Genomic DNA, 20,481 nt, shown 5'->3' on the forward strand with positions numbered 1-20,481 from the left:
AACTTTACAGGAAGGAGAACATGGACTAGAGGGAGCCCACCTCCGGGAGCGATCCCGTTGGATCACCGGCCGGTTTATTTAGGAGCAGCCACGTTTTTTTCCCTTGTTCTTATTCATGCGGCCCCCGGTTTCCACCAGTTCCGGTGCCTCGGGTTGAATAGGAACGTCTACCGAGTTTCTGTGATTAATTATTACAAAACACTAATGAGGAAGCCAAAGAAGCACGGGGCAGATTGCCAAATTCGCTTCTTCTATTTTTTTTCCTTGGCCAAATGCTCGCTGATTCATGGTTGGGCGCGAGTCATACATACCCCGTGGCCCGTGTGGGAGGAAGAGAGTGATAGACTAGGCTTTTTTTTTTTTAGTAGTCGAAGTTGGCTGTTGGAGAAGATGAATGTTGTTGATTTAGTCCGGTGAGACTGTTAACACTTGTTGATTAGATAGGGGTAGTGGGAGGATAAAGGAGGTGGTTTGAGGGTAGAGGCTTGGATCTAGTATAGGTATTGTGTATGTGAGCTTGCTCTCATTCCGATTGTGGCTGCAGCCACGAAAGGGAACTCCGGGGGATACTTGATTGTTTGATGGCTGCTTTCTGCGACAAAAGGAGGCGCGGGCGTTGGATTGTTCAAACCTCAATGTGGCAGGAGTTTCGTGCCATTCTTGACTTGCTAGTGTAAATCCAGACGCCATCATGTTGCAACTTTCTATAAACAGGCCTCTGTGTGCTTTGGAGATGCGTCCAAGCCAAAAAATGGAGTGCTTGTGTACTTCTATAGGGCACCTTGGTCATATGTTCTCTGATAATGGATGACCAGCGTGGAGGAGAATGGCCCTGAGAATGGCAAGGTATGAGATATGCATATCTCGTACCTCCCAGTGCAGTCTTCACGCAGTAGAGTAAATCGAATATGACTTTCATTTCAGGTAGTCCAGGTGGTTGTGGAGTCGTACGCTGTAGTATATGCTGCTCGATAACATTCACGGATACATGGGCCTGCAATGCGACATCTGGATACTGTAACGCGTATGGTGAGAAATGGAAGCTTTCCATAACTTCCATCAAGATGTAATACTAGTCCTTATATCTGATACCGTGAATGATTGACAACGTTGAATGATAGCAGAGTGTGCATAGAAGCCATGCAGGTTGTTCATGCATATCATGGGATCAGTAGAATACTTCACATCAGCTCTGCTCATAACCGGCCGTTAGCAGTAAAAGATCAGCACCACTTTTCCTTCAAACCTTTCAAGCTCATAAAACTTAGTCACACATGACTTTGAATATCTTTAATTACGTAGCTTATAAACAAAGAGCCTCTTTCAACGGTGGAGGAAATCGTCCAGAGTCAACGTTCAGTTGGCGTCTTTACTATGTACTTCTGTGTTGAGCTCCGCTGGCTGACTCAAATTCGCCGTAGAATAGGCCCGGAGGTCATCACTTGGTTCTCACAGTAGACAAGTGGCGTCTACAACTGCTATCATGCCTTTTGTTGTGTTCTGCCTCGTCTGATCCGCTATCCGTCATCATGCAGGTGATTCCACTAGGCTATCTTTGTCCTTGGATTCCATCGCATAGCAAACACCGCCTGAGCTCTTGCCGCTCGTTTTACGGAATTACTATCACGACCAGTTAGATGGATATCTTCCTATCATATTGTATCAAGTTCAGCGTTTCTGCTCTGAACTCTCTTGCACATCTACATACTCATCTCCCTAACTTCTATTCCCTGCGAGCCTCGTCGATCGAAGGATCAGGCTGCATGCGGCTGGACAAACTATTTTTCCAACCAGTCAAAAGGAGGCACCGATATGAACCTGAGCGCGGGGCTGTGCAAGCATGTCTATCATCGATCTATTCTTCTGCTGCCTGAATTTACATACCTAGCCTGCATCATCGTCATCCGTGTCACGGTGGCCGAGTCAGTTACACATACACATGTAGAGCCGCACATGCATACATAGATGGAGCGGTCAACCACGAGCCTCCAACCAAGCGACTACACCGTGGGCTGGATCTGCGCCCTGCCAATAGAGCTGGCTGCGGCGCAGGAGATGCTAGACGAGGAGCACGAAATCATCGACGACAAAAACACCTGCTCGTACACTCTTGGCCGTATCGGAGACCATAATGTTGTCCTTGCGACGCTTCCAGCCGGCCAGACGGGTACCAACTCGGCCGCCGCCGTTGCCGTCCAGCTGCAGTCGGATTTTCCTGCCATGAGATTTGGGCTGATGGTGGGAGTCGGCGGAGGCGTGCCGGGTGCTGAGGATGTTCGTCTCGGGGATGTTGTTGTCAGTCAGCCGCAGTCGATGCATGGAGGCGTGGTCCAGTATGATTTGGGAAAGACACGGCCTGGTGGCTTCGAGCGAACTGGATTCCTGAATACGCCCCCAACGGTTCTCCTTAATGCTCTCGCACAGCTCCAAGCTCGTCAGCTTCGATCAAAGGACATGCTATCGGCCCACATCTCCCGAGTCAACCATCTGTCTCATTTCGCGCGTGAGAGTGCTGGAGTCGATCGCCTCTATCAGGCTGCCTACCAGCACGTCGGAGCCTCTTCCTGTGATGGCTGCTTGACAGAGTATCTCATCGACCGCCCTGTTCGCAAAGGCCTAGGGATCAGGATACACCACGGGACAATTGCCTCTGGGAATCAAGTTATGCGGGACGGTGTGACTCGCGACAGACTCAGTTCAGAGCTTGGAGGTGTTCTCTGCTTCGAGATGGAAGCTGCCGGGCTCATGAATCGGTTTCCGTGTCTCGTCATACGGGGAATCTGCGACTATGCCGATTCGCACAAGAATGCGACCTGGCAGCCCTACGCCGCCCTCACTGCCGCTGCTTATGCACGGGAGCTTCTGTCCGTTGTGCCCGCTGCTCGAGATCCTCCAACGCTCAACGAGATCTATGGTGAGATTTCTGAAGAGTCCTGATCTTTGGCCTTGGAATATCCTGGTAACCTTTTTTTGTCAGATACAAAGAAGAAGGAAGCTGCTCAAAGGATCCTCGAAACAAACTGCCAGAAAGGTAGGGTGCATATTGAGTGTTTTACATGCTCTCCAGACTGATGGTTCTCAGTGCTCGAGTCATTGGAGTTCCCCCAGATGTATCATCGGCAACTCGTGATCAGGAGCCCTTGTAACGGCACCGGCAACTGGCTGTCGCAAGACCCAAATTACCAGGCCTGGCTAAACGGCGACCATCGATTTCTCTGGGTCAAGGGAAGCGCCGGCTCAGGCAAATCCACCCTGATGAAGCACACTCTAACAGAGCTACTCAAGAGTACGGACAGCAGCACGGTCACCATAGCCTCCTATTTCTACGATGGCTCTGGGCAAGCTTTGGAAAGGTCGAGCCGTGGCTTGTTACAGTCCGTTCTGTACCAGATTTTCACCCAGAACGACCAACTCCTTAGGGACTTCATGATCGCATCCGACAGTCGTTTTGTCAAAGGTCGCCACTTGGAGTGGCAAATTGAAGAGCTTATGGGTGTCCTAGAAATCTCATCAAAGCTTTCAACCTGGAGACCAACGATACTCCTCCTCGATGGCCTGGATGAAGGCTCGGTGGACGAAGTCCGTCTCCTTCTAGAATTCTTTCGACTGCAGGTTTGTCCAGACGACTCCCAAAAGCCCTTCAGCAAGTTCAAGGTCTGCCTATCCAGCCGACATTATCCCAATATCTCCATACAGAATTGCCCCGAAATTTGGGTCGAGACAAACAACCACGCAGATATCGAGACATTCACGTACCAGAAGTTGTCTCACACGTCCGATGCCCTGAATAACGAGGACATGATCCAGTCAATTCTCTCTCGGGCTGACGGCATTTTCCTCTGGGTGGACCTAGTTACGAGCAGTATCCTCGAAGCGGACGACAATGGAGAGACGCTTGACGAGAAACTAGAAGCCCTCTACGACACTCCCCGCGAGCTAGACGGCCTCTTCACGCGGATATTTCTCAACCTTGGTCATCATGAGCGAAGCGACACATATCATATGCTGAGCTGGATGCTCTTCGCGACGAGGAGAATGAGCTCGCTCGAGCTATGCTTTGCCATGCAGTTCGGCCGAAATAGCTCGATTGTGACCTTTGACGCCTGGAGAAGATCGCAAACCTTCGTCAACAAAGGCCTGCAGACGGAAAGGTTCATCAGAAGCCGTTCTCGCGGTCTTCTCACTGTTGAAAAGAGCCCTCGAGAAGGCGAGCCGGACCGAGTCCAGTTCATCCACCAGACGGTACCAGGCTTCCTTCTGCAAAAGGGACTTGAGATACTACAACCTTCACACTATACTGCGTACCTGCCTGGTATCGGTAATCACTACATTGCCCTGGCTTGCATGCGGTACCTCTCTCAGCAGGCTACGCTGTCCTGTCCTTCCATGATCTTGCTGAGGTCGTGCAGTAGCCTGTCGTCCAGGAAAAGATACTCGAAACGGAATCAGCCAAGCTCATTTCTGCAGTGGATAGATCCTACCGCAGCCATCGACCACACCAGCAAAGGACGGGCGATACAGCAGCTGCTGAACAGTTACAACTCCACAACCTATGAGCCATACACTGCTACCGAGGCCCGCTCTTATACTCGCGGCATGCTCAAAGCCATCGAGCTCGTTTTCTCGGAACTTCCCTTGCTCGAGTATTGCATAGAATCTCTCGAAACACATTTGGCGTCTGCGGAGCACTCTCGGATTCCACAAGCTGCTGTTCTTGATATGCTCCTTGACCAGGGTCCTCAATGCCTGCGTCTGTGGTACAGCTTTCAGGACGGCATATACCTACCAAGAGCCCATCGCTTCCATCAAGTTTACTGGGGCGATTTCTTGCAGGCGTTTGTCGCCCTGGGGCTAAAGTCCTGTATCCGCGAGTTGCGCTATCGTCTGTCACTGAGGAGAATGTCCCTCCCGCAATCCTGCAATTTGACTCAGTCTCTGTTTCTCGCAGTCTATTACAGCTCCCCGGACATTGTTGGCGAACTCATCGCCTGCGGAGCGAACCTCAATGCCCGAAACAAAGAAGACTACACTCCCCTCGACATCGCCTGTCGGAACGGCGACGCAGGGATGGCAACTGCTCTGCTCGGTTCGGGAGCCATGGTCAATGTTCGCAACGTATTCGGCTTCACACCCCTGCATCACGCAGCGCAAGTCGGAGCAACAGCAGTGGTAGAAGCATTGCTTGCCGCTGGTGCTGCGATAGACGCCCGGCTTCAACGTACGAGAGACACGCCTTTGCTCCTCGCGGTGGTTTCTGATCAGGTCGACGTTGTCAGGCTGCTGATAGCAAAGGGTGCTAATACACGGCTGAAGAACGGGGCCGGCCTCGACTGCAACAAGCTCGCTCTTCAACACGGCGCTTCAATGGCCTACGGAGCTCTCAATCCTCACAAGCCAACGTTTCTTCGACCAGTGTTCGAGCCTATCAATCGGGCCATGACTGCGTCGCCGAGCCCAGAGATGCAGAAGCAGCGGCTAGCGCAGAGATCGAGCAGGTTTGCAGCTGATTTTGCTTTAAGATGATGAGGTTGATTCATACCTTGTGCGGTTTTTCAAGGCTAGGAGTAAAGTTGAGAGACGATATGATGATTGACTAACTGGAATACTCACTTGATGACGGACGAATAGCCAGACAATGATAACTATCTGGAAAAAAAGGGACATTTGGCACTGCACAGTGGTAATTTTACGTCCTTGTCGTGTATTAAATGATAGCTAAGACACAGTTGAGGGCGTTTTCTGACTTCTTTTTTTCATGAGGCGATTGTATCAGGGCTTTGGTCTCAAGGAGCTAGACTGCACTCCCTGTCCAAGTCTCCGAAAGCCTACAAACTTGTGGTTGTTAGACTATCAATGTCCTCCTCCACGATTTCGCCCTCTTCTGGCCGGTTGTATGTCCTGATACCACCTCCATTAATTTGATTGATAATAGCGATATGCGTATCAACCATCACATCATTCATAGCTCCCGTCACTTCCCAATTGTGAGACCCCTTATACCCTCTCATAAGACCATAACTGTCCTGCCAGTAGAGACCTAGATTGGCTGCAGAGTAGGCCCTCAGATGGACTCCATCCATGCCCTTCCATGCCGCAGCTACAAGGTTCGATATCTATGACACTTCTCAAGGAACAGAGAATGATGTCTGCAAGAGGGAACAATCAAGTGACAACACCAGCCGCCGCCGCAAACTCAGTTTTTCAAAAAAGCATTATTACTTTGCTACCATCTAACAACTTGATTCTCACTCGTCTTCAACCTCCTCCCTTATGACATAACATTCCAAGTCCTCATATCCGGGAATATGGATCACTCCAAGGTCTTCGGTGTCTCCACCAAATGGAGTGTCCACGAGGCCCAAAACCTCAAAGTCATCGACCACAACCGTTGGCTCATATCTCGCATACGGCGCGTCCGCAGAGGCCACTTCTCCCACCCGATAGGGCCTTTGTGAGAGTATTCCGCGGTAGCTGACCTCGTTCAGTCGATATGCAAAGACAAAGTCCGACGCCTTGCTGAACCTTTCCCAGTCCAGCTTCTTGTGCCCCATCGCAGCCTTCGCGCCCAAACGTGACAACATCTTCTTGCATGCCCGTCTGCGTATCGGCCTCGAGTCGAGTATGATCCTCATTCAAATGGTGCAGGGGAGCGGTGGTGACAGGATGAAGCTCTCGAGCTTTTTGAAATGCCAAAGGTGCTCGCTCGACTGCGTCCTTGTCCATCCGTAGCCTAGGCCGGCGGGCAGCTTGCTGCTCCGGGCCTATCCGCGGAAGTGGGCGAATAGCTCGTCGTCTGTTCGCATCGAGAAGCCGAGGCGTTCGCTGTGCTCGGCCTTCATGCCGTCGTGAAACTTGAGAGGGCCATTTGGCTGAAGAACGTGGGCCGGATCTTTTGGTTCGGCCAGAATCTGACCCAGCTGCAGCGATTGATCTTGAGCAAAATCCCAGGTTCTAGTATAGGTCCAGTTCTCGGATTTTCGGGGCATGTTGTCTTTGCTTTTCTTGGGTTGGTGTGCAGTGTGGCGCGTGGGCGGGAATTCTACCTCTGTTATATGTTGATGCCATCATGGTACTCCTTCAAGTGATGAGTTGGCAGACTTGGTGCGACTTCGGGAGGGGGGAGAGTCGGAAGAATCACCACATCATGGTACTACCTCGAGTCAGGAACCATGATCGAGTGATTGGAAATCCTCGTTCGTATCGTATCGATGTCGGGTGCTGTCCTGATTGGTGGTCCACCCTGATCTGTGTATTACCTTTGACTCTACTTCGAGAGGTTCGGTCACCGAAGTCCATCTCTTTTTTTGCCCTTGGTCATCTAGCCTTTTGTCTTAACTTTCAACGAGATTTCATCCCGTGACATCGCTCCTCAATTGAGTCAATTATTTGAGATCTTGGTGATTGTTTCATCTGATATTTTTGCGTGTCGTATCCGCACTACTTGAGTATGATACTAAGGTAGTCTCCATCATCCCACAGTATGCCTGGCTTCAAGAGCTTCTAAGATTGCACATGCGATTCTTTGTTTCCCCTTTGATAGTAGTTTCCATGGCTTCACCAAGTTGTATTTCCCATCATCATGGTTAGCCGTCATGCAACTCCTTAGCACGCTCCGCATACCCGTCGTTTCCCAGAGCTAACCTCTTTTCTTATTCCATTCATCACGTTCTTCCAGCCCTTTCAACTCCTTTGTCGCGAAATCTAGCAGCATAGGGGCAACTCCAGCCACGATCGGAGTGGAAAGAGATGTCCCGCTTATCCTTTTCCAGGGTCCCCCGTTGGACTTGGGGCAGGCGACACAGACATCTTCGCCGACAGCGCTGAGGTTTGCCGCGCCCCTGATACCGTGGGGACTGAAACTTGATTTCTCGTCGTTTGCTGTTGAAGAGTTGAAAAACATATGACCCTGTCTCCTACCCTAGCTGGATATCCGACTGTTTCGACATTGAGAGCCCAGTGGTTTGAGGCCGCTGCGGACATCAGAACGGGCTTTGACTTCCTTGTTTCTGAGTTGATTCTCGTCTTTGCTTCGCTCAGTGCGTCTCAGATAGCTTGCTTTTCCTTCGTAAATACAAAGGACATGGAGATGATATCCACCTCTAGGTCCTCGATAGCGTAACGAATTGCCTCGGATCTAGTCAGCACATCGCTTATGCGCTGTTTGAGTAATGCTTGGATAGGAAGAATAGGCATACCTTTCCTACTAGTTCTGGTGATATATCTTCTCGCCTGGCCGACTTGAAAACTTTCAAAGGGTACACCTTGGCATAGGGAGCTGTCTTAAAGACCAGGTTGCAGCAATGCGTTCCGTGTCCATCAGGATCAGTCATTGGTTGGCCGGGGTCAACGAACTTATAGCCTTTCTGTAGTTTTCTATGAATTCCTCGAAGGCGTCGTGCGTCAAGTCAACTCCTGTATCTAAGACGGCCACTTTTATGAGCTTTGATGAGTGTCTTTTGGCATAACTATCAAACCGTTCGAGATACAGGCTCAATTGTACATTGTCGAGCAATTCAAACCATCTATCACTATGCACGGGACTATGATGCTGCCAACCAAACCGACTTCGTCAATTGGAATGGGTCTGACTCACATAGTGTCCGCTTGTATATCTTGAGGGGGCGTTAAAGGAAAGCTTCTCCGTTTCTTTCTCGCATAGTCAATGGGAGGGGTGATGAGCTTTGCGACTTGGTTATCGCCTAGACTGCGAGGAGCCCGTCCGCTGACTTCATCCCAGTCAACAACAAGATTCAACGAAGAGAGTGCTGCCAACACAGGCAGGTCTCTCTATTCGAATAGCCGCAACTGCTTGCACGTCCAACGGCGGGCGTCTATACTCGATGAAGCAAAGAATAGACAGGCCCATGTTTTCCACAGCGGATCTGCCGCCTCGCCCATCTAGTCGCGCTGAGATGGAATGCCCCTATTGCTTCGAAGTGCGTCAGCCGGAAGATTTTACTAGAGAGAATTGGCCATATGTATCTATTATACTCACACACACATCCCCTGATGCACCTACTGACCACCCCTTTAGTCGCCACATCATGCAGGACCTGATGCCCTTTGTGTGCGTTTACGAGGTCTGCCCAAAACCGACCGGGATGTTCGACTCGTATGACAAGTGGATGAGGCATATCGAGAGGTACCACATGGGAGGTGGCTGGAAATGCCACCACCACCACTTCTCAATGTGTTTCGAGAACGAAGACGACTTCCGGCATCATTTGGTCGATTGTCATGGACGCAGCCCTATCGGAGACTCGGAGTTTGCTCAGCACTATCCTCCATGCCAGCCCCTGCGCAGTTGCCTATTCTGCACCCAATACGATGATGAGCACATCTCGGAGGATCTGCATGAGCACATTGCTCGACATCTCCTCTTCTTGTTCCAGGTGTCGCTACCTGGAGACTTTGTGGACCTCAAAGACGGTGAGTTTGGGTCTGAATTCGATGGGGTGAGTAGTAGCGGCGATCTTTTCGAAAGCATCTGGCTCCCCTCGAATGCGAGTTCCGACACGGCTCAGATGGAACCTCTTCAGTCCTCAGCCACAGAAGACGAAGGTCTATCTACCGACATAAGAGAGCCACCTCTTGTCAAACATGACGAGGGCAGGCCTGACATGTGGGCTCGACTGGGGATCTCAGGAGGATGCTCGACATGCAGGACGGACTGGCAGCACGAAGCCCAAGTACAACCCCGAGATGGACGGCGTGCTAGTGCCCTTTCGACTCCCTTATACTTCGGAGATTCAGGACTACCAGAAGGCCGGTGACAATGGCGCCCATGGCAAGGATTTTATCCGGAGCAGTGTCCAGCTGGCGAGAAGCCTTGACACCAAAGGCCAGTTCAGTACCGCAGGTGCCATCATGAAGAAGGTCATACCGGACTGCACAGTCCAAGCCAAAGTTCCTTTCGCCAAGGAGTATGCTCAAAGTACGATACAGAGCATGCTACAGAGCTGCCCTACGTTCAAATATCAGGAAATCAGAAACATGCTCGAGTACGATAGCACCGATTCCGACACCACTGACTCCGAAAACACCGACTACACCCGCACCGACGACGGCTCCACAGGCAACAACAGAAATAGCTGTAGCCCTAGGCAGACAAAGCGGAAGGACACTCACGGTACTGTGTATTCTCAGGTCTAATGGTGAACTACTACAGGGAGTCCGGCTGGGGAAGATTTGGATGGAGGGCGTTGGATTGGAGCGCAGGAGAGGAGGTTCGATGCCGTCGGTGCATTAGTCCCTCGGGTAGAAGCAGCACCGAGATGACTTGGTGAGGGGTTGGATTCTGCATCAGAGCGAGGGCACTGCCACAGGTCAGTCGCAGGGAGCTGGGAAGACCTGCCCGGAACTTCCACGTTGTTTGTGCGTGTGTAAGATATGTAGAGACTGCATTCATGTTGGCAAGCTAGGTCAGGTCATTGGATGTAATATGAAGGATATTGATTCGCAATCTACATGTAGGCTGAAATCCAAGTTACGTCAAAAATAGACACTACCTGTAGTCTCGAACTCTGCCTCGTTTTCCTCTGGGGTCTCCAACTTCACTTGTTTCCCCCTTATTTGTTTGCCTCCCAGTTTGTGTTTGTGTTTGCACCTTTAGGCAGCTTCTCCTTAAATAGAAACGTACTCAAAGGCTGAGATCTGGCCTCCTCCCCCCTTCTCCCTATTTTGAGGCACAAGACGACCCAGAGCGCATTTAGTCCAGAGGAAGGGGTCTGCATGGTAGACACTGGGAACTAGCAGTAGGTATGTGCGAAGACTATAGAGCAAGGAATTCTTTTGATGTAGGAACGTAGTGAGAAGAATGGCAGGTGGATTCAGCCAAGACTTGTACTGCTGGAGTTAAGGTACATATGCAACGTGCAGGATATCGATATGTGTGAAGCAATCCGAAGTCCTGGATGAAAGCGCTTTGATATGTCGAGCCGCAGATGCTGGTCTTGAGTTTCCGCTCTTTTCCTTGGACCTTGCTCACTTGTTCTGTTTTCTCATCTTGTTTGCATTCCTCTTCGTGTTTCTGCTTCCCCTCTGTTTACGTTTATTCACCCTTCTTAACAATCAGATATTTCTTTGTCTATTCCGGAGTCGTCGAATGTTTGCCTATGTGCTCTCTTGTGATCCAAGTCTTCACGAGGCCATTCCCTGTCGTTGGCCCAGCCTCTTCAGAGCTCCAATTATAATCAGCACTTCGCCTAAGCCCCGCTACGCTTTCCTCTTCATTCATGTTATTCCTCTCAAGACTTATGGATCGACCGTTGAGGGTGAGAAGAACCAGGGCAGACAGCCCCCGAGTGTTTGTAGGGTAGCGCGCCGTATTCGAGCACCTTCAGCGGACTCCCAATAGGGCCCTCGCCCACTAAATCCACTATAACTCTCCAGTAACTCCACCGCCTAGGTAGCTCCAGCTTACGGCCAGTTCAACATCTAGTCTAGAACCTCAACTCCCAAACCTCCACGTGTATGTTCGACGTCAACATCTTAAAACCATCAACCCCATCTTCACACCTCCCATGAGCCCATGATGCCGCCTCCAAACGGCAGCAACAGTCCTCAGCAAAACCGCTCACCCGATCCATCTCCTCTACCGCCCGCGTCTTCTTCAAACTCCGCCCTCAAAGGCGCCTCCCTGCTCATCATCCTCCAAGTCGCCTCCCGCCTCATCACCTTCATCGCCAACCAGCTCCTCCTGCGCTTCCTCACCGCGCCCCTCCTCGGCCTCTCCACGCAGCTCGAAGTCTACTACCTCTCCGTCCTCTTCTTCGCCCGCGAGAGCCTGCGCGTCGCCATCCAGCGCCAGGGCATCGCCGGAGCAGCACCCAGCAGCACCAAGGATGACGCCGACGATGCCTCCTCTTCCGCTGCTGCTGCTGTCGCCAAAAGAGAGGGCCAGGCGGTGGTGAATCTGGGGTATCTCGCCGTGGGACTGGGCGCCTTCGTCAGCGTCGCTCTGGGATGGATGTATCTCGCCTCGGCTCCCGCCGCCACGCTCGAGACTCCCTGGCTCGTCGAGTCGCTCTGGCTCTACGGCGCTGCCGCCATGGTCGAGCTGCTGTCCGAGCCGTGCTTCGTCCTGATGCAGACGCGTCTTCAGTTTGGCACTCGCGCGGCCGCTGAATCCATCGCCACGTTCCTTCGCTGCATCGTCGTCTTTGGGTCTGCCGTCTGGGCCGCTCGAAAAGGGTTGGACATCGGCGTGCTTCCTTTTGCACTTGGCCAGCTGTCGTATGGCATCTCCCTCCTCCTGGTCTACTTCGCCTCCGGATACCGCCTGGCGCTCACCACTGGATTCTCGCTTCTGCCCAAACAACTCACTTCCAGCAAGGAAGTCGACTTCGTGCTGTCGTACTTTTACAAGCCCACGGTGAGCCTTGCCGGCAGCATGATGGCGCAAAGCGTGGTCAAGCATCTGCTCACCCAGGGCGATACGTTCCTCATCTCGCTCTTCTCTACTCCGCAAGTCCAGGGCGTGTATGCCTTGGCGAACAACTACGGCAGCCTTGTCGCCCGCCTTCTCTTTCAGCCGGTTGAGGAGAGCAGCCGCAGCTACTTTTCTCGCCTCTTGTCCTCGCCCTCTCCATCGTCCCCCAATGGCAGCCAGTCTACATCGCAGCCATCTTCTTCAGTCAAGGAGGCAAAACGCAATCTGCACACGATCCTGCGTCTATACATTCTCTTGTCTGCTATCATCATCAGCATAGGACCGCTCGCGGCTCCACCGCTGCTGTCCATCGTAGCAGGCAGACGCTGGACCGGCTCAGGAGCTGGCCAAGTCCTGGGTACCTACTGCTTCTACATTCCCTTCATGGGACTCAACGGAATCACCGAGTCTTTCGTTGCTTCCGTCGCCACCGAGGCTCAAGTTCATCGCCAGTCCTTCTGGATGGGCATCTTTTCAGCAGTCTTTGCTGCGTCCGCCTTTTTCTTCATGAGCGTCCTCCAGCTCGGTGCTCATGGTCTCGTCTATGCCAACTCCATCAACATGCTGTGTCGAATCATCTGGAGCGGTGCTTTTATCATCAAGTACTTCAAGTCATTCGGCCTCGACTTTGAACCAGCCTCGCTATTTCCCACCACCACAATCGCCGTCTCGCTGTCCACACTGGGGCTCTTACGGTGGTTGAACATTGAAGCTGATGGCCAAGATCGACCATTCGCAACGCTCATCAAGGTTGCTGGCTCTGCCATTCCATTGCTGATTCTCATGTATGTGAATGCATATCTACATGCCGCGCCTTTTTGGTATCTCCTCGAGACATACAGCCGACTAACATGGTGCTGCAGTGTATTTCTAGAGCGCAGATTTCTTCTCGAATGCGTCCAGTCTATCCGAGGCCGCAAAACAAGCAAACGCGAGTAGTAACAAAAGTAAGACGGAAAAACAAGACAACTGAAGAAGACAGTGAAAGAAACCCATTGTCCCGTGCACACGTACCTGATACCAGCCACCGATGCCCTGAAATTAGTCGAAAGTAATCTTTGTTGACTTCTGGTTGGGATCAACGTCCTTGAAGAAGCCGCCGTACATGTCGTGAGTCTTCTTCTTAACGACGGTGCCAAACTTCATCAGCTCGTCCGGAACGGGCTGGTTGGCGCCCTTGAGGATGTTGATGAGGCTATTGAACTCGTTGTCAGCATATATTTCGCAAATGGGGCACAAAATGCGGTCAAGAGGCTACTTACGATCCAGAGTGCGCCTTGTCCTGGACGGTAAACATGGTAATGGCCTCGCCGGTCTTGCCAGCTCGGCCCGTTCGTCCAATACGGTGAACATAGTCCTCAATGGTCAGAGGGAACTAGAAGATAGACAGTTAGACACAAGGTTCCATAGATTCACGACCAACAGAACTCACAGTAACGTTGATAACGAGCTTAACCTCGGGGATATCCAGTCCTCGCGCAGCCACATCCGTAGCGACCAGCACCGGCGTCTTGCCCGTCTTGAACGCCTCCAAGCTTCTCGTCCGCTGCTCCTGCTTCAAGTCGCCGTGGATGCCTCCCACGCGGACGCCCTTGCGGGCAAGGAAGCCTTCGACGCGCGTGGCCTCCTTCTTGTACAGGCAGAAGACGAGGATCCGGTCGTCCTTTTGCTTGCCCTGCTGGTGCTGCTTGATGATTTGCAGCAGTCGGGTCTCCTTCTCTCGGCCGTCCAGGACTTCGACCCTCTGCGTGATGCGGGTGTTGGCTTGGAGCTCGACGGAGCCGTTCTCGGTCTCCTTGCCGCGCGATCCGATAGTGATCTTGACCGGGTCGACCATGAAGGTAGAGGCCAGGCTCTGGACAGATGTCGGCCATGTAGCGGTGAACATGAGCGTTTGGCGCTCCTCGCGAGGAGGGCAAGCACCGAGGATCATCTTGATGTCCTCCTCGAATCCCTTGTCCAGCATGCGGTCGGCCTCGTCCAAAACGGCAAATCGGCAGCCGCTCAGGTCAACCGTCCCGTCGGACATGAAATCCTTCAACCGACCAGGAGTGGCGACGATGATGTCAGCGCCCTTCTGGAGCAGCGCTCGCTGATCATCCTTGGAAGCACCACCGTAAAGGCAGACGCACTTGAGCCTCAACAGGGAAGCCAGACGAGCCAACTGTTCGTGAGTCTGCATGGCCAGCTCTCTGGTGGGCGACACAACGACGGCCTTGATGCCCTTTGTTCCGAGGACGGAGATCGCCTCGACGCAGGGAAGCGCGAAAGCCATGGTCTTGCCGGATCCCGTCTCGGCCACACCGACGACATCGCGCCCGGAGAGCGTAGATGGCCACGAGGCGGCCTGGATGGGCGTGGGTACCTTGTAGCCCGCAAACGGCGACGGCTTCTTCTCCAGCAGGTTGGTGGAAGGGAGGTGGTGGAACTCGGTGACGGGGCGGAGCTTGCCGGTGGTGTTTCGGGGGTCGGTGATGACGATCTCGTTCTTGGACAGGTACTCGTCAATCTCGGACTGCGGGACGTTGGACAGGCTCATGGTCTGGACGTATTCGCGGCCGCTGGAGGCTTCTTGCGCGGCGGGCTTGCTGGCTTTGCGGTCCTTTTTGGACTTTTTCTTGTCTTCGGCGGGCTTCTCGTCTTGGTCAATGTCCATGCCCTCGGGCTGTTCTTCGGCCGCCTGCTGGTTGCCCTCGTCATTCTGCTTCTTCTCCTTCTTGTCTTTCTTGTCTTTCTTGTCCTTCTTTGACTTCTTCTTCTCCTTCTTGCTCTCGTCGGCGCCGTCCTCTACCGGCGCCTCGCTCTTGTCTTCATCCTCGGCAGGCTGGGACTCTTCCAGCTTCCGCTTCTTTTCTTTCTTTTCCTTCTTCTTGTCCTTCTTCTCCTTCTTCAGTCGCGCCTTTTCGGCATCGGCGCCAGCGTCGTCGACCTTGGACTTCTTCACCGGGCGGTTCTCGGCCACGCTGTCTTCAGCCTCTGCACGGAGGTGCTTGGTGGCGGCCATTGTGGATCGAGATTCTCTACGTCTGTCGTGAAGGGAGAAGTCGTACAGATCTCACGCAATTGACGACTCAGAATCAGCGAATCTCTCGATTGTCGCGACCGATCTATGCTGCGGAAAAGATGGCGGGTCTTGGACCACGATAAGAAAAAAAAAAATGTCGGGAAAAAAAAGTCGTTATCGATAGCCGTCGGATCAGATCTTCATCCCCACTTGTACTATCTCTTCTGATTACCTAAGCAGATACAAACGCATGCCTCAACTGTTCTACCTTGGACAACATCAACATTTCTCTCGAGTTAAAGACGAAAAGCGGTCGCGATCTGGACATCTTGCGCAATTGAAGTGGATTAAGCCATGTCTGCCTTATTTAGGTTGTCTGTGTTTATGTAGGTTTATGCTGCCTGGAATGGCATCTCCATCAGTCAAGGTGTCAGTCAGTCTCCTCACTTACGATCTATGAATCTTACCCGGCCACAAGCATGTACCGAGCCCTGATCGTCCCGATGTACAGCCCACATAAGGGGTGTCAAGTCTGTCTAGAAGAAAAGGTCACAAAGCTTCAATATTGCCATCCACATCAACTAGCAGTCTCGCATTCTTTCGTCGTTCATCGTGTCTCCTTCATTTTGAATGTGAGCACTCCATAGTCGCGTGAGACGTAAGGAATCCCGAGTTCTGATATCGGCACCGTTCTCGACCAGCATTTGGGCGGCTTTGATGAGCTTGATGCCAGAAATACACAGTTACCAGGGCCCATTCCGAGTTAGCATGACTCCTATGTGAACGATCAATTCCAAGAAAGCATCCATGAGAGTCGAGTATGTTGCAATTACTTCATCCCTTGAGTACTCACAGAATAGCCATTGGATGGTGTTTAATAAGCATAACACTGCCTCGATTCTGTGATTCTCATACCTAGAAGTTCATTTGGCAAGTAGAGAGTGGTACGTTACATTTTCTACCATGGTGAGCTAAATAAACTTGGCATCCTTATTGTTGTAGAACCCAACAGCCTGCATCCAAAACGTCTTGCCCCTTTTCAATCTGATGATATNCCGGCTTCGTTGACCTTCTTCGTGAAGTAACTGGCTGCTGTGGATGTATATTGGCTCTTCATCGTGCTCCTCGCCAAGACGCTTGATAGTTTCAAGCAATGTTCCCCGGCGCAGATCAAGACAGACCAGGCAACGGCCGCGGGCTACCTCCACTTCAACCATGATAAGGCCAGAGCACAGCATCGTCCACATAGTCAGTGGTCGATCAATCGAGAGACCGTCATCCTGCGGCCTCCGGCGAAACACGGCATCGTATGGCCCTCGCGTCTCTAGGAAGGAGAAAAACTCATCCCCCAACAGTTTGACAAGAATGCTCTGGTCATCAATCCCCGTCACAGAAGACAGCTCCGAGACGCTCTTACAGAGCACGCGGCCGTGGAGAAGATCATTCCATGACCAGCCGTGAACGGGAACGCTTTTGGCAACGAGTAGGATGAATGCAGCGAGAACCCACCAGTATGATGTGACGTTGAAAGGGTCGACGCCCGAGATATGCTGGCCGACTGAGGCTCCGAAAGCAATGCCACATTAAGGAAGAAGATTTCGAGCTTCTTTACCTAGACCTTGTACCTGGTTTTTAGCTTGGAGAAAAGAAATGGATGTGGCTTCGGAGTGAAGAGCTACAGGATGTTGAATGGAATACGAATGCTTTCGAGTTCCTCCGCCTTGAGCCTTTGACCCAAGGTCTCATCGAGTCTCTTGTGAAGGGACGCGAGTCCGGGTCTATCTCCTTCGACGATGTGATAGCCGGAAAAGGACAAGGCTTGATATTCCTGCTTCATGGGTGAGTTGCCACATAATCAGTCATCATACTCTTTGCTAATGTAAAACGCCAGGGAACCCTGATTGGGAAAGACACTCATAGCCGGTAAGTTTACGAGCATTTTCACGCAACCTTGATTGTCAACTGAAGCTTATTCTAGAGAGTTTCGCGGACTACTTGAACAGGCCTTTGTATTCTGTGACTGGAGGCGAACTCAGCACTGCGGTTGATAGGGTTGAAGAGAGACTCAGCAACATTTTTGAGCTCACAAGGAGATGGAACGCCGTTTCGCTGCTCGACGAAGCCGACGTGCTCTTGTGCAAGCGCAATTCGGCTGAAATGGACAGGAACGCCGTTGTTGCAGGTATGGAGTATCTGACCTGTCAACAATTCTCCGTCATGATTTATATACTGATTTATTGTGCAACAGTTTTTCTCAGAAAGCTTGATTATTTTCAAAGCGTTCTCTTCTTGACAACGAACAGGAAAGATGACTTTGACGATGCATTCAAGAGTCGAATCCATGTGACAATAACGTACCCTGCCCTGTCACCGGCTTCTCAATCGGCCATCTGGCGAGATCTGATCAAAAAGAACAAGCTACAGACAGATGGCTCGTGGACGGGCGAGGTGTTTACTGAACTTGGACTTTTGAGTCTGAATGTGAGTATCCATCACTGCATGCATCTCCATCTCTTGCGATCTGTATGCCCACCGGCAGCATGTATGTTGACGCTCTGCAGGGCCGAACCATGGAAAACTTGCTACGAACAGCCTCTGCGTACGCCCGTGCAGACGGCGGAAAACTGACTGCTCGACATACATACCCTTACCATGGTCAAAACTGAGCTATCTGAGTGCAGTGAGGATAACAACAATTTGACGGACAGTGAGCAAGAAAAGAGAGCTCAAACTAGAAAAGCAATTGCGGCTCTTGAACGAATCATTCAAAGGCAGGAATCGGCTTCATAGCGAAGAGATCTGAGAGACAGACAATGACCAATGTGCGGGTTTTCATCATTATATGTCCTAGATAGTGACAGAAACCCAAGTATTGCCCCCCACCACTCATTCACATATTATACACAGGCATCCCAGGGACATTGCCCATCAACTTCTCCCCCGTAGAAGGCATAAATTTCTTCTCCTTATACCACTGGTGGGCCGTTTCCGCCAGGTTCTTGACTTCATTCAAGTCAAACTCTGTTTCATTGAGAAGTTCATAGACCCCAGTTGCGTAGTCAGCCGAGATGTTATAGAGCTGAGCGAGGTATTTAGACTGATACACACAATCTTCGTTAGCAGATATCATATTTCATCACTCGCACCTTCAACATACCCTGATGTCCTTATACGCCACCATTCTGAGATACTTGGCCGTATTCTTGCACGTGTTCTGCCTCTCTTCAGAGGTCATGACCCTCGTCCACAGCTCGGTCGCCTGGTCGTAGTCGTTCCTTTACCTTCGTGCCAGTAATGGCTCTTCCGGCTCACAATGTTGTCGCTCACAGCATATGGCGCCTCCGCCGTGTCTGGCCGGAACTTGTGCGCAAAGCTGTTGGGCGCATACTGCTTGTTGCCGGCATGGTTGGCATCCGTCCTCATTGGGCCGTCAAAGTTCAGCGAAGCATACGATTTGGCCATGAAAGGACAGTTGACGGGGATTTGATGCAGGTTGACGCCGATGCGATGGTACTGGGCATCACGGTAGAAGAACATGCGGAACTGAAGAAGGGGATCAGGTGAGTCCTCGATGCCAGGGACCATGCTGCCAGGAGAAAAGGCGGCCTGTTCCACGTCGCGGTGGAAGTTCTCCGGGTTTTTGTTCAGGACCAATCGGCCAAACTCCTTCATGGGGAATTGGTTCCTCGGCCAGATCTTGGTGACATCAAAGGGGTCGAAGCCAAGCTTATCGGGATCTGCCTGGTCGGGCTGCATCACCTGCACGTACGCAGTCCATTCAATATTCTCGCCACGCTCAATCGCATCCCAGAGATCGCGCTTGGAGTAGTCCGGGTCTCTGCCGCACATGGCAACGGCTTCCTCGTCGGTGAACGTCTTTTGTCCGTGCTTGGCAATGAAGTGATACTTGATGTAGACGAATTCGCCGTTCTTATTCACCCACTTGAAGGTATGGCAGCCATATCCATGGTTGAAGCGCCAGCCTTGAGGAGTTCCATGGTCGCTGAAAAACATGAGGCCCGCGTGGTTGGCCTCTGGGGTATTGGCAAGCAGGTCGAACAGGGCATCAAAGTCCAAAAGGAAGTTCCTGGGGTTGCGGCTCTGAGAGCGAATCACATCGGGGCCTTGAATGGGATCTCGACAGAAGAAGGCTGGCTATATAAAGGTCAGCTCAAGCAATCAAAGTCGAATCCGCTACTTGTACTCACAAAGTTGAGGCCGACAATGTCATAGTTACTCTCCTCGGTGTAAAGCTTGATGGCAAATCCGCGCGGATTCCGCCCTTGGTCCGGAAACTCGCGACCAAAAGTCACGGTATAGAATCGCGCAAAGACGGGCGTCTTCTCGCCACGGGTGGAGAGGAAGTTGGCTTTCTAGGTAGTGCCGATTCATTCATCAGGCTCACTTTCTCATTTACAAAAGAGGGAGGGACGCGTCCTACAGTGAGATCAGTGACATCTTGGGTGCACTCAAAGTAACCAAAGGCTCCAGAGCCGCAGGGGTGAACCATTCCTATATGGACATGTCAGTCGGTCTCTCCTGACGGCCATCGGGCTGTGGATATGTATGCTTACGCTCCAATGGTTTGGATCGGTTGAAATGCTACTGCTTCCTACGAGACGTCAATCGAAGAATTGGAGCATTTTTTCTGTCTTACTCACTGGAAGAGAAACACATCACTTGCAACTGGAATGCCCCCGACAGTCTTGCTATGGGCACTATCCCCGTGTAAGTCAACCACCTAACACAACCACTCGCCCACCCGCCACTTACGGATCGGGAAACGGAATGCCCTCATTGTTGGTAAAGTACAGGCTATCGTCTTCCCTCTTGCCGCCACTCACAACGCCCGATACCTTGGCAATAATATCCGCAGGTCCTTCATTCGCGCTCTGCATGTGGCTCATACGAGGTGCGCGACGCTCTCCTTGCACGCCCGCGCCAATGGCGGCTGCGGTTGCTTTCAGGGGATGCTGACAGGGGTCGAACTGGTTGGAATTACTGCCTTCCATTGTTGTGAACTTCCTGTCAAGGTATTGTGAGGCTG

The 20,481-nt window shown here is 51.8% G+C and overlaps 9 protein-coding genes across 9 annotated transcripts; 4 read left to right on the forward strand and 5 right to left on the reverse strand.

Moving 5' to 3' along the window:
* Window positions 1–1,965: 1,965 nt before the first annotated feature.
* On the forward strand, window positions 1,966–5,523 carry CCMA1212_008553 (Ankyrin repeat and KH domain-containing protein; the record flags this gene model as incomplete). Its single annotated transcript, XM_073705679.1, has 3 exons — window positions 1,966–2,914; window positions 2,978–3,031; window positions 3,083–5,523. The coding sequence occupies 3 exons, from the start codon at window positions 1,966–1,968 to the stop codon at window positions 5,521–5,523; spliced, it is 3,444 nt and encodes a 1,147-aa protein (XP_073555745.1).
* A 722-nt stretch (window positions 5,524–6,245) lies between these two features.
* CCMA1212_008554 (uncharacterized protein) lies at window positions 6,246–6,581 on the reverse strand (the record flags this gene model as incomplete). The annotated part of the gene is made up of 1 exon (XM_073705680.1): window positions 6,246–6,581. The coding sequence occupies one exon, from the start codon at window positions 6,579–6,581 to the stop codon at window positions 6,246–6,248; it is 336 nt and encodes a 111-aa protein (XP_073555748.1).
* Window positions 6,582–6,761: 180 nt separating this feature from the next.
* CCMA1212_008555 (uncharacterized protein) lies at window positions 6,762–6,986 on the reverse strand (the record flags this gene model as incomplete). Its single annotated transcript, XM_073705681.1, has 1 exon — window positions 6,762–6,986. One exon carries the CDS (start codon window positions 6,984–6,986, stop codon window positions 6,762–6,764), a length of 225 nt encoding a protein of 74 aa, XP_073555749.1.
* Window positions 6,987–7,636: 650 nt separating this feature from the next.
* CCMA1212_008556 (uncharacterized protein) lies at window positions 7,637–8,373 on the reverse strand (the record flags this gene model as incomplete). The annotated part of the gene is made up of 3 exons (XM_073705682.1): window positions 8,196–8,373; window positions 7,936–8,134; window positions 7,637–7,878 (listed from the first exon to the last, which is right to left on the reverse strand). The coding sequence occupies exons 1-3, from the start codon at window positions 8,328–8,330 to the stop codon at window positions 7,637–7,639; spliced, it is 576 nt and encodes a 191-aa protein (XP_073555747.1). The 5' UTR covers window positions 8,331–8,373.
* Window positions 8,374–9,044: 671 nt separating this feature from the next.
* CCMA1212_008557 (uncharacterized protein) lies at window positions 9,045–10,152 on the forward strand (the record flags this gene model as incomplete). Its single annotated transcript, XM_073705683.1, has 2 exons — window positions 9,045–9,561; window positions 9,614–10,152. The coding sequence occupies 2 exons, from the start codon at window positions 9,045–9,047 to the stop codon at window positions 10,150–10,152; spliced, it is 1,056 nt and encodes a 351-aa protein (XP_073555772.1).
* A 1,381-nt stretch (window positions 10,153–11,533) lies between these two features.
* CCMA1212_008558 (Oligosaccharide translocation protein RFT1) lies at window positions 11,534–13,369 on the forward strand (the record flags this gene model as incomplete). The annotated part of the gene is made up of 1 exon (XM_073705684.1): window positions 11,534–13,369. The coding sequence occupies one exon, from the start codon at window positions 11,534–11,536 to the stop codon at window positions 13,367–13,369; it is 1,836 nt and encodes a 611-aa protein (XP_073555767.1).
* Window positions 13,370–13,471: 102 nt separating this feature from the next.
* On the reverse strand, window positions 13,472–15,456 carry CCMA1212_008559 (ATP-dependent RNA helicase DBP3; the record flags this gene model as incomplete). The annotated part of the gene is made up of 3 exons (XM_073705685.1): window positions 13,863–15,456; window positions 13,693–13,805; window positions 13,472–13,625 (listed from the first exon to the last, which is right to left on the reverse strand). The coding sequence occupies exons 1-3, from the start codon at window positions 15,432–15,434 to the stop codon at window positions 13,472–13,474; spliced, it is 1,839 nt and encodes a 612-aa protein (XP_073555743.1). The 5' UTR covers window positions 15,435–15,456.
* Window positions 15,457–16,649: 1,193 nt separating this feature from the next.
* On the forward strand, window positions 16,650–18,100 carry CCMA1212_008560 (uncharacterized protein; the record flags this gene model as incomplete). The annotated part of the gene is made up of 5 exons (XM_073705686.1): window positions 16,650–16,682; window positions 17,071–17,273; window positions 17,438–17,616; window positions 17,683–17,915; window positions 17,996–18,100. 5 exons carry the CDS (start codon window positions 16,650–16,652, stop codon window positions 18,098–18,100), a joined length of 753 nt encoding a protein of 250 aa, XP_073555926.1.
* Window positions 18,101–18,324: 224 nt separating this feature from the next.
* On the reverse strand, window positions 18,325–20,446 carry CCMA1212_008561 (Catalase; the record flags this gene model as incomplete). Its single annotated transcript, XM_073705687.1, has 7 exons — window positions 18,325–18,531; window positions 18,592–18,693; window positions 18,747–19,589; window positions 19,643–19,807; window positions 19,876–19,946; window positions 20,115–20,152; window positions 20,208–20,446. The coding sequence occupies 7 exons, from the start codon at window positions 20,444–20,446 to the stop codon at window positions 18,325–18,327; spliced, it is 1,665 nt and encodes a 554-aa protein (XP_073555925.1).
* Window positions 20,447–20,481: the final 35 nt, after the last annotated feature.

The sequence above is a fragment of the Trichoderma ghanense genome (assembly GCF_004382785.1).
Source record: "Trichoderma ghanense strain CCMA-1212 chromosome Unknown scaffold_12, whole genome shotgun sequence".
NCBI classification, from domain to species: domain Eukaryota; kingdom Fungi; phylum Ascomycota; class Sordariomycetes; order Hypocreales; family Hypocreaceae; genus Trichoderma; species Trichoderma ghanense.